At 43.1% G+C, this 12,849-nt stretch overlaps 1 protein-coding gene across 1 annotated transcript in view; it reads left to right on the top strand.

Annotated features, from left to right (window-relative positions):
• LOC124258576 (hepatocyte growth factor receptor-like) overlaps nucleotides 1-12,849 on the top strand; it is a 79,451-nt gene that overhangs the window by 18,325 nt on the left and 48,277 nt on the right. Inside the window, 2 exon segments of the mRNA XM_046692641.1 lie at nucleotides 9,165-9,362; nucleotides 9,766-9,888. Coding sequence (XP_046548597.1) covers nucleotides 9,165-9,362; nucleotides 9,766-9,888 — 321 coding nt within the window.

The following is a 12,849-nucleotide window of genomic DNA, read 5'->3' as shown; positions in this document are numbered from 1 at the left end:
GGGAACACTATTTACATACCGTAAATCAACATGAATCACTTATCCCGAGTTCATATTTTACACATCTGCTTCATTTCAGACTAAACACCTGATATTTTTACCTTATCCTGCATTACTCATTAATGTATTTACTGCTTTCCCTTGACAACACGAAGCTGTGCGATGGAAACATCGAAGAGAAGTTGTTCCAACTAAGCGAGCCGCCATATTGCCATCGCACTGTGCCCACGTGACCCGGAAGAAGCTGACGTCACATATCCTCACATTAATAATAATAATAATAATAATTGATTTATAGAGCGCCTATTTCCAAAAGATATTGCTCAATGGCGCTATAAAGAGGGAAGATTGTAGACAATGTCTATGGAAAAGAGAGTTTGAAATTATGAGTTTTGAGGGCAGTTTTGAAAGCGTTAGCAGATTCTATTTCTTTTAGGGCGAGTGGTAGAATGTTCCAGAGATAGGGGGCTGCAGCAGAGAACGCTCTTGATCCCATGGCTGTTTTGACGTGAGGCTGGGTAAGCGGTAGGGAGGTTGACGAGCGGAGCAATTGGCTTGGAACAGGGAGATGAATGAGGCTTTTAAGATATTGAGAAAACATGTTTTCATAGATGCAGCTGTGTGTAAGAAGAAGAAGTTTGTATTGAATTCTGCTTGATACAGGAAGCCAGTGAAGAGTTTGGAGGATAGGTGTCACAGTTTGGTAGCGTGCAAAAGGGCAACAACACGGGCGGCTGAATTCTGAATCCGTTGGAGTTGTGAAAGGAGCTGTTGACGAATGTTGTAATAGAGGGAGTTACAGTAATCAAGTTTAGAGAGAACAAGGCTGGTCGTTAGAAGCTGGGCGGTGTTCAAGTCTAAGAGGGTTCGGATCTTGCTAATATTGAAGATATGGTAGAAGCATCCTTTGCTGAGTGATTTGATTTGATTTGCTAATGACATTGTTGATTGAAAGATGACACCAAGATTTTTTGGTCGTACTGCGTGATAACATCTTGTCCAATTTCAAGAGATAAACTGTCAGGCACTTTAGAAAGTTGATGCCTGGATCCGATGGTCAAGAACTCAGTCCTGGTGTCATTCAATTTCAGAAAGTTCAAGGTCATCCAGTCTCTTATTTCAGCAATACATTGTTGTATCTTCAGTGCACAATCTTCAGCAAGGTTAGGCTCTGCTGACAGATAAAACTGATTGTCATCAGCATAGAGATGAAATTTCAGTGAGTGCTTTCGGACAATGTCACAATGGGAAGAATGTACAGACTAAACAGTAAAGGTCCAAGGACAGATCCCTTGGGGAACGCAATAGTGGAGTGGTGATGCAGTGGAGAGTACAGATTCCACTTTGACGGACTGAGACCTATCAGATAGGTAAGAACGTAGCCAGTCAAGGACAATTCCATCAATACCGACTCTGACCTTCAGACGCTTCAGAAGAATTTGGTGATCAACAGTATCAAAAGCACTGGAGAGATCCAAAAGAACAAGGAGAGTCACCTTACTGCTTGTCACCAGCCTGACAGGCCGTGCGATTTCTTCTGGGATTTTAAATTGCGACTTTACACGTTTGTTGTGTTTCTTTGTCAGTTTCTTTAGTTTCTTCAGAAACGGTTTGTGTTTTTCTCATCTTACTTTTTATTTGAAGAGAACTGTTTTGTGTATTTGCTTGGCCGGCACGTTAATTATCTGTTTCACGTTTAACTTGTGCGGCTAAGTGTTCCATTAAGCCATGTTGAATTCTGAATGCGTGAACACGTCCTCGTGTTTCACTCTTTTATTTAGGTAATATTTTTGGTAATAGCTTTTAGCTATACATTTAACTTGGGTATTTATTTAGTATTTTGTTGCAAGCGTGTTGTTTTTTCCCTTAACCATTTTCCTTTGGTTGGCGGGAAATATTGTTTGTCTATTGTTTTTGTGTGTGTTTTCTTACACACTTTATTATTGTGGGCTTCTGCTTATATTGCAGATTTATGCCCCGTTGTATTGCTTGCAACGGCAGCAAGTCAAGCAGGGACCCCCATCCGAGGTGTTTAAGCTGTACTCGGCAGTGTTCCCTGACATTCAAGTGTTCACATTGTCTTCGACTTTCCCCCTCAGCTTTCAATTAGTATCTGCGGGTTTCTAGGAAACGACTCACGCAACAGGCATATAGACGTAGGATGTCGGCTTCTCAGGACTCTGCTATTTCCCTGGCTACTGTGGAAGTGCGGGGTTCTTCACAGGAGACGTCACCCCCACTAGCTATGGCGATGTCTGGTTTGTCTTCCTCAGCGTCTTTTAGGGATTGTTGACACCTTCTGCTACGTAAGTGACTCCGTCTGCTACGGCATCGACACTGGTAACTCCGACTCCGTCTACGTTCCCGGCACCCTTGGTGTCATCTGTGATGTCTACTGCAGCGTCTGTGGTGCCTCCTACTTTACCTGCCGACCAGGGTGCGCCTACGGCGCCTTACATGAATCCATGTTGAATGCAGTCCATGGTTCAACAGAGGATGGTGCCTTCGGGTATCCCTCCATTTACTCCACAGTTGGTGTTCTCCTCCCTCCCGGGACATGCAGCGGTCGCAGCACATCTGGCGACTGGGGCGCCTCTCCCTACGGCCACCCCTCTCGTGCATGCCGTATCTCTATTACCAACTACACAGTCAGCACCGCTTGTACCTGCCGTGCCATTGGTACTCCCGGTGCCTCCTTCATCTGTGTCTCCTTCGACTCTAGTGTGGCGCCTTCAACAGTTACGGGTAGCGCCTCTACTTCTAGGGCTACCTCTTATCGCGATTCGGCTTCACCAGGCACCAGTTCACGCCAGAGCAGGAAATCCTCTAAACAGAGGCGCCGATGAAAGAGTCGTTCTCCAGTCTGGAGGTCTTACAGCCACCTTTCGGATTCATCGGAAGACTATGAGGACTCATCTCCGGAATTAAATACTCATTTAGGACTTCGACAAGTTCCGGATTGGATGGCGGATCGATTGTCTGAGGTGGCTTCTTCCCCAGGTCCAGGCATTGACAAGAGGGACACTATTTGGTCAGACCCAACTTTTATCTCTCCGGAACCGCTGATTAAGGATTTGATAACGGCACTGGACGAGGACTTTGCCAAGTTATCTCTCACTCCATCCATTAAGGCGCCACGTTTTCATAGGGATGATTTTCCTGTTCATGCGCTTGATGTGGCGGATTTGCCTCACTCACTTGATAGGGACTTACATCGTATGACAGGCTCCTAAACCTGCAACGCTTCGTATGCCGGACACTCGTTTAGCCTTTGTTGAGACAGAAATTTGTCGCTCTCTTAAACCTTTGTCGGCATTGGCTTCCTCTTCGAGGGCGATTACTCAGGATTTGTCGGAAAACAATCCGAATCGTATAGACCATCTCCGCACTGTGATGACTTTTCAACAGAGGCAGATTGAGCATATGAGTAATCATTTGAAGGTGGTTTTAGTTGAAATCACATCTACTAGACGCCTGGGATACTTGGCTCTTACAGACTGGAACTCTGAATTTAATGCCGTTTGTTACGTCAGCCATGGTCTGCTTCCTCCCTATTTAATGGTGAAGTTTCTAGTACACACTCCCGTGTCTCTGCTTTCGCCCGTGATGAGACGGCCCTCAAGGCCCTGGAACAGGTTTCCAAGAATTCGACTTATGCAAGCCCCAGTCCAGCCAGCCCTTTCAGGGTGGAGGTCGTGAAAGAGGGAGACAGTTTGGGAATTACCAGCCCCGCCGTGACAAGGGTTTCGGTAGGGGGAGGTACCAGAGGGGCAAGCAATGAAGTGCGGGACCTCGACGACTGGGAACTCCCACCCCCAGTCGTTCCCGGTCACAGACGCCCCAGTAGGTGGGAGACTGGGTCGTTATTGGAAGAATTGGTGTTTACTAGGGGACCCGTTCGTCACCAATTTTCTCCGGCGGGGTTATCCACTTCCTCTGATAGACAATCCACCATTAACCATCTCACCCCAAACGGATGTCTACACACACCCACCCACCCAAGTCAAAAGGGCCCCATATTAAAAAAATAATTATAACAAAAACACTTATACACAATATACAGTCAGACCTCGTTAATACAAACACTTTGGTTTTTAAAAAAACCCGTTCGGATAGTGAAATGTTCGTACTGCTGAAACCACAGTATATGCACCGAGTTACTTCCCCTTGATACCTTTCCTTACTATCGATACGTGAAGAAATCAAAACAAAACATCAAAGACAATCACTGGATTTATTACACATTGTTTCACTCACACGTTTTACTTACAAAAGTAGTCTTTAATGGTGGGCTGCTGCAAAGGTTGTTTTAAAGAATTGAGCATGTCCATTGCTTTATCTGCATTTTCGATGTCACCCTGGCACTCGTAGTACGTAATGATGTTACCGAGAGACAGCCTCATGTCTGTTAAAGACGGAAGGGTGACAGTGTCTTCTGCTTCTTCTTCTTCACTTTCAATCTGATCATCTGCAGCTGTCACCATCTCTGTGATGTTCTCTGAAGTCAGCGAATCACAAGTTTCTTCGTTGGCATCGATGAAATCATCAGGCGGCATGTTTTCATCATCAGACAGGAGGTGTTGAAGTAGCTTTTTCAAGTCGGCAAGCACGATATCATCTTCGAGATCATCAGTTTCAGAGGTCATCCACGCCTACTTGTTGAAACTGTACCGAGCATAGATTTCTAGATTGAAGTCTTTCCCAAACAGTGTGCTCGTCGAAATATCCCTATCATGAAGGGTTTCACTTCGATGGTACCTGTTGCATTGCAGCATAATGCAACTGTCACTCTTTCTTTCGACTTCTTCACACCAGGTGTTTTCTTAGAGGCAAGTGTGTGATTGGGTCTGAGCTTATAAAACAAGCCGGTGTCGTCAAGATTGAAGATGTCGTCTTCGTCGTAATTTTTCAAGACTGATTTCAATTCTTCTTTACCTTTAACTACTGCATTCCTATCAGCACTGGCAGCTTCCCCCTGATAATTTTGTTTCTTAATTTGATGACGAGATTTGAAGCGGTAAAGCCAACCGCGAGAATAACCAAAATCATTGATTCCTAATTTTGAGCCCAATTCCATGCCTTTCTCAGTTAACATTTGGTCATTTACTGAAGCAATTTTTGTGTTCATTTCTGTCATCCAAAGATAAAGTGCTTCCCTCTAATTTGGCATGTTTAGCATTTCGTTCTCTTGTGAGAGATAGAGAATTTTCCGAAATATTTAGCCACTTATCCTTACTTTTCCAAATAACCAAAACAGTAGTTTTGCCGACAGAATGACCGAATTCTTCGCCAAAATGTTTACTTAAAAAATCGAAACTGGCTTTAGGATTTCTTTCTTTGTATAGGCAAATTTCCCTTTTTTGAGCAGCAGTAATTTCGAAGCGTTTACGCTTAGCAGGCTGGCCAGCCATAGTGAAAATGCTTTGTGAAATGTTTACCTGTACATATTTATAGTGGAATATTTTAACAACACACATTGACACTTCTCACTCACTATATTTGGAGTAAAAGTTGTTAAAGTGTTAACTGGACTGGTTAGGCTTTATGATAAAGGGATCAAAGGGATGAGTCGCTAAGTTGCTAAACAAACAACGTATCACTTTGGGTGGACCAGTCAGCAGCGCGGTCAACTTCAATCATTCGGATTAACGCAGCTGTTTACAACTTAATTAGTCCAATCCGTTCCGACTGACCAGCGTTCGGAGGTGGAAACTGAATCATCGGACTCACGAGGTGTCAATTATATCCAATATATAGGGAGATGATTTGGTGCCCAGTGAGTAGCGTTCGGAAGTCGGTGGATTTGGATTAACGAGGACCGGATTACCGCGGCCTGACTGTAACTCCTTTCATGCCATATTTGTGTGTTGACAATCATGTAAGCTGTCACTAATCCCTTAGATGTCTTGTTTGCCCTGCTCTTCAGTGAATACTGTCAGAATATTTTAGAGTATTGTTTTCTTTGTTATTAAACCTTACAATTGACAGGTTTAACCTCACTGTGCCGACTCTGTGTCAATGAGTGACAATAAAATCATGGACAGACTTGTTTTTGATATCACTTCCTTCTACTATGGCAGTAGAGTGTGTGAAGTGTTTGAAAACAGTGAAAAAACCCCAGCATGCCATCAAGTGTGATTGTTGCACGAGATGGACCAACAGGACATGCGACACAGGAGTATCAAGAGACCAGTGCTAGTATTTACAACTTGTGGACAGTGGGGATCATTTTCCTTTTAGCTGTCACATGTGTCAGACCACTCAAGATGCTGCTGCATCTGTCAGTATAGAAGTCGGTCATTTCTCTCTAATGTTGGAGACTTCAGTGTGCATTTGTCTATTTGTCTATCTATTGTCTGTCATTATTTTCTTTCTAATATTGAAAAAAATATCTATTAAAAGCAGGACTAGTATGCATAAAATATACATTGTATAGATGTATAACGTTTTACTATAATACTTTTGAAAAAAATGTTATTATTTTTTTTATTATGGGGCCCTTTTGACTTTTTGATGCAGCCCTTTTGACTTTTTGATGCGGCCCTTTTGACTAGGGGTATGCGGCCATTTTGACTTTCTTGCTGCCCTTCCCTTTTGACGTTTCTGTTTTGTGTCCCTTTTGTCATGCGGCCCTTTTGATTAGGACCCGTGGCAAGTACTTCTGGGGTTACATGGTTCTGACTACCAGGGGTCGCCTTCAACTCCGTCCGATCCAAATTTTTCTTGCCCCCTTCATCAGGTGCCAAGATCAGTCAATTTCCATCTCTCTCCTGTCTCACCTCAAGATGTACCTACAGTGGTAGACGATAGAGTCGAACGTCTTAGGAGGCGTCGCCTTGACCGAGTTAACACCCACTCTATGCCTCTTCGTAGATGCGCCTCTCCAGGGTTGGGGAGCCCATCTCGAGGGCAAGGGTGTCTCAGGGCGGTGGTCTGCCGACCAACGCCAGTGGCATATCAACAATCTGGAATTGGAGGCAGTCATTCTGGCCGTATCTCATTGGCAGTTGTGTCTTCAGCATGCCGAACTCATCATATCGACGGACAACACCATAGTGGTTTGGTGTCTACGCAACCAGGGAAAGACTCATTCTCCATCCCTGTTATGTCGGGCATTTCGATATTTTCATCTTGTCGATCGCCATGGCTTGAAGTTCATTGTCCAGCATATTCCGGGTTGCAGAAACTTTCTGGTGGACGACCTTTCCAGACCGGACATGGTAGCACCCACGGAAAGGAAGCTTCACCTGGAGATCGTGTGTCGCCTTCGTGGCCATCCCAACATAGATTTGTTTGCCACCAGTCAGAACTTTCAGATCTGAACCTACATATCTCCGGTTCCGAATCCACAAGCATGGGCGGTGGACGCTCTCAGCGTTCTTTGGGAAAACCTAAGCACGTACGCTTTTCCACCCTCGGTCCTTCTGCCCAGGATTCTGCAAAAGGTCAGTGCGACCAACCATCTCACTCTGATTTTGATCACGTCTTGGTGGCTAACCAAGAGTTGGTTCATGGATTTAAGAAAGCTTGTCACCCGTGAGCCTCTAAGGCTGCCAGAGTGGCCAAACGTGTTAATACACCCACACAGCAGGCTTCCACACCTGGCTCCAGGTCAGTTTCATCTGCACGCCTGGTACATTTGCAAAGGGCTTTAAGTGCCAAGTGTTATTCAGCTAGAGTGGCAAGGCCTTCTACTCGAGGTTTATATGACGACAAATGGAGATCCTTTGAGAGTTTTTGCAAGACCAAACACCAGGATCCTGTTACCGCTTCACCTCAATTGTGGGATCTGAGGATGAGGCAGAACTTCATTCATGCCCGGTCCGCGCACTGCGTGTTTTCTGCATCGGTCTAAGGCTCATCGTGGTGCAAGGAAACGGCTCTTTATTCCTGTCTCCAAGACATCCAAGGCAGAAGTTTAGTCGTCACACCTTGACATTATGGTTGCGTGCCATCATTCTTCAGGCTTATGAAGCCGCCAACTTGGACCCTCCTCGGGCAAACAACCCTCATGAAATTAGAGCGGTAGCATCCACAATGGCCCTTCACAGTAATTGTTCCATTAAATCCATCATGGAAGGATGTTTTTGGAAGTCTGATACCGTTTTCGCCAGTCACCTCTTGAGAGACGTGGGGTTGGAGGATGTAGAGGGTGTACACAGTTTTGGTCCTTTGGTGGTGGCACAGCAGGTTACCACTTCCGATCGCCATTAGCTCCACGGCAGTCCAGAGCGAGCCTTGCAACTCTTTTGGTGTACGTCACCTCAGACAAGCAGGTTACATGCTGTTTGCATTCGTTCGGTAGGTCAGTTTCAGATTTTAGCGTATGCTTTTCTTTTACTGTCAGGCTACCTGGACGCCTTCCATCCCTCACTGTTTTCGTTTCTCCTGGCAGGTGTGGTCTTTAGGATTCTTTGGCCAGGGATCCTGACGGATTATCTCTGCCAATGTGAGAGGTTTCTTTTTCTCAAGAGTATATCATCTGAAGGTTTGCCCACCTCCTTTCCGTCCGATACAGAGTAATGCAGGTTAAGGTAAAAATCTAGTAAAATCTAGATATTTTTCATATTTGTATACTTATCCTGCATTACTCAGTCTTGTCGCCTGCCCATCGCTGCGCTGCCCCCCCCACGATGTTTTTCTTCAGATGTTTCGATCCAGGACTAATTTGAGGATATGTGACTTCAGCTTCTTCCGGGTCACATGGGCGCAGTGCGATGGCAATATGGCGGCTCGTTTAGTTGGAACAACTTCTCTTCGATGTTTCCATCTCACAGCTTCGTGTTGTCAAGGGAAAGCAGTAAATGCATTAAGGAGTAATGCAGGATAAGTATACAAATATAAAAAAATATCTAGATTTTACTAGATTTGTTGAACAGGGCTGCATCCCATGGTTGTTCCAGGATCTGATTATATGAACCCAGTTTTACAGTATATATTATCCTCGTTATATCACATAATGCTTGATTTCTTCCAGATTAAATATTTACCTTGACTTGCAAGAAAAAAATGTTTTTGTCTACATGGTCCATGTTAGGTTTTAATTTACAATAACTGTGAATATTTTGAAACAGCTCTTTTTTTCTCAGTCTCATATTCAGCTGAGTAAGCAATAATTACATGAATCCTGATGTATCAACATGCAGTTCACTTATTGTTTCCAGGCGATGCCTGACGAACTGTGTGGCACCGGCACCAACCCTGGCATCCAGGCTGACTCCTCTTATCTGGCCATTGAACAGGAGCCATTCTTCCCTGAGTCAGGGTCCTCCTTTAGCAAACACATCACTGCCGTTGTCGGAACTCAGGACAATGACCAGCAGTATGTCATCATTGGCACTAAAGATGGCTCACTGCATAAGGTTAGTCTGGTGTTAGTGTGTGTTAGTGTGTGTGTGTTAGTGTGTTAGTGTTGTGTGTGTGTTGTGTGTGTGTGTGTGTGTGTGTGTGTGTGAGAGTGAGAGAGAGAGAGAGAGAGAGAGAGAGAGAGAGAGAGAGAGAGAGAGAGAGAGAGAGAGAGAGAGAGAGAGAGAGAGAGAGAGAGAGAGAGAGAGAGAGAGAGAGAGAGAGAGAGAGAGAGAGAGAGAGAGAGATGAGGTTGTAGATGAGGGTTGGCCTCACGCGGATTTTATTTCAAATTGTTCAATTGTGAATCGTCGAAATCCATTGACAAACCCTCAACTCAATGACAAAATATTGAGTTTTCAGCTGAACATAGATGTTCCTGTTGTTATCCCTGAAATATAAACATTTTCATTTTCACAGGTGATTACAAAGACTGGCGCTCGGAATTACATGACTTTCACTCTGCCTGACCCTAAGCCAATTGAAAGAGACATGGTGCTGGTGGAGGAGACACGGTCGCTGTATTATCTCACTGGAAACAAGGTATGTTGGTCTCGCCACAACAGATAATTGTATTGAACCACACAAAGCTGTCTGTATTATCTCACTGGAAACAAGGTATGTTGGTCTCGCCACAACAGATAATTGTATTGAACCACACAAAGATGTCTGTATTATCTCACTGGAAACAAGGTATGTTGGTCTTTGTATTGAACCACAACAGATAATTGTATTGAACCACACAAAGATGTCTGTATTATCTCACTGGAAACAAGGTATGTTGGTCTCGCCACAACAGATAATTGTATTGAACCACACAAAGATGTCTGTATTATCTCACTGGAAACAAGGTATGTTGTTCTCATCACAACAGATAATTGTATTGAACCACACAAAGCTGTCTGTATTATCTCACTGGAAACAAGGTATGTTGTTCTCGTCACAACAGATAATTGTATTGAACCACACAAAGATGTCTGTATTATCTCACTGGAAACAAAGTATGTTGGTCTCGCCACAACAGATAATTGTATTGAACCACACAAAGATGTCTGTATTATCTCACTGGAAACAAGGTATGTTGGTCTCGCCACAACAGATAATTGTATTGAACCACACAAAGATGTCTGTATTATCTCACTGGAAACAAGGTATGTTGTTCTCATCACAAGAGATAATTGTATTGAACCACACAAAGACAATACAAATACTAGAGCAGGTAACTCTTATAAGTTGTGTCGGTAAACTGTTTGAGAGAGTTGTATTCAAGCATATATCTAACTAATTCAATGAGAACAAGTTATTGTACAATTACCAAGCTGCTTTTCGAGTTGGGAGTTCACCTGTCCAATTAAATGAAATATATCATCAAATATGCCAAGCTCTAGATGATAAGGATATAACTCAGCTCCACTGTACTTTTCTTACGGTATTAGAAAATTTAACATATTACATACTCAACTACGTCATGAAGCTAGTAGATTAAGTTACGATTTGTACAGAGTAGGGCTAATCACTGATCCACCCTGCGCATGTGGAAACCCGTGCGAAAATGCTCATCTCTATTTCTTAGAATGCTCTTTATACAATCAACATAGAAAGATAATGCTTAAAGCTATGCAAGATGTATGAGGTAGTAATTCTGTGATTACATTATCTGTTATTTTAAACGGCATTGCAGATCTGACAAATCATAAAAATGAAATTATATTAAGAAATGTACACCAATATATATGCAAATCTAAACGATTCAAGTAGTCTTCTCTCTATACACCTTTTGTATTATAACATTTCCCCCTGTTATCTTTCAGTCTTTCTCTGTCTATGTTTCTAATAACTGCTTGTGATGTAATTAGTTATTGTAAATATCTTGGAGAGGGGTTTTATAAGTTGAAAGAACTTGTCCCCGATCCTTTTCACATTGTGAATAAAATATGTTTAAACTAAAAAAACTACTATAGCTGCACTGGTGCAACCTGACAATACAAGTTACCTGCTATAGTAATAATTTACCTTCACTGGTGCAACCTGACAATACAAGTTACCTTCACTGGTGCAACCTGACAATACAAGTTACCTGCTCTAGTAATAATTTACCTTCACTGGTGCAACCTGACAATACAAGTTACCTGCTCTAGTAATAATTTACCTGCACTGGTGCAACCTGACAATACAAGCTACCTGCTCTAGTAATAATTTACCTTCACTGGTGCAACCTGACAATACAAGTTACCTGCTCTAGTAATAATTTACCTGCACTGGTGCAACCTGACAATACAAGTTACCTGCTCTAGTAATACTCTGCACTGGTGCAACCTGACCAGTTCCAAGTTACTACCTTCACTGGTGCAACCTGACAATACAAGCTACCTACCTGCTCTAGTAATAATTTACCTGCACTGGTGCAACCTGACAATACAAGCTACCTGCTATAGTAATAATTTACCTGCACTGGTGCAACCTGACAATACAAGTTACCTGCTCTAGTAATAATTTACCTTCACTGGTGCAACCTGACAATACAAGTTACCTGCTCTAGTAATAATTTACCTGCACTGGTGCAACCTGACAATACAAGTTACCTGCTCTAGTAATAATTTACCTGCACTGGTGCAACCTGACAATACAAGTTACCTGCTCTAGTAATAATTTACCTGCACTGGTGCAACCTGACAATACAAGTTACCTGCTCTAGTAATAATTTACCTGCACTGGTGCAACCTGACAATACAAGTTACCTGCTCTAGTAATAATTTACCTGCACTGGCAACTGGTGCAACCTGACAATACAAGTTACCTGCTCTAGTAATAATTTACCTGCACTGGTGCAACCTGACAATACAAGTTACCTGCTCTAGTAATAATTTACTTACACTGGTGCAACCTGACAATACAAGTTACCTGCTCTAGTAATAATTTCTCTGCACTGGGTGCATCCTGGATTTAACAAAATTGATTCCTAAGGATTGACAGGTTTGAACCCCAGACTACTGCTGACAGTCCTTGACCCTATCCTGTTACCTAAAGCTCAAAGTATGTATGATTTGCATCACGGTCCTCAATCCACTTGCTCACATGATTACTGTTCTTCTCACTGTGGCTCTTGATAGTTTTCAGATTAGGGACCGTTCATAATTTACTGCTAGGGGTGGGGTGGGGGTGGGGGTGGGGGTGGGGGTGGGTGGGGTGATGATGATTTTATGGAGAAGCATGTACAATGTGAATGACCCCCCTAAACTGTATGTACATAGCAAGTGACACACACATACACACACACCCCATGTCATGTACAAAATCAGTGACCTGCCTTCCCTTCCCATAATTTTAAGCATAAAATTATAATAATATTTATGTACAAAATTGCTGAAACGAGTAAAACCCAGGCCCCTCCCCTTTCTCTCTCTTTCTTTCTTCTCTTCTTTCCCCCCCCCCCAAAAAGAAAAAAGAAAGTAAAACAAATAAAAAATAAAAAATAAAACATGGTCCCTTATCTAAGTCACATTA

Source organism: Haliotis rubra, unplaced genomic scaffold, assembly GCF_003918875.1.
Source record: "Haliotis rubra isolate DU_JTF1 unplaced genomic scaffold, ASM391887v1 Scf7, whole genome shotgun sequence".
NCBI lineage: Eukaryota > Metazoa > Mollusca > Gastropoda > Lepetellida > Haliotidae > Haliotis > Haliotis rubra.
This window is presented reverse-complemented; position numbering and strand designations above follow the sequence as displayed.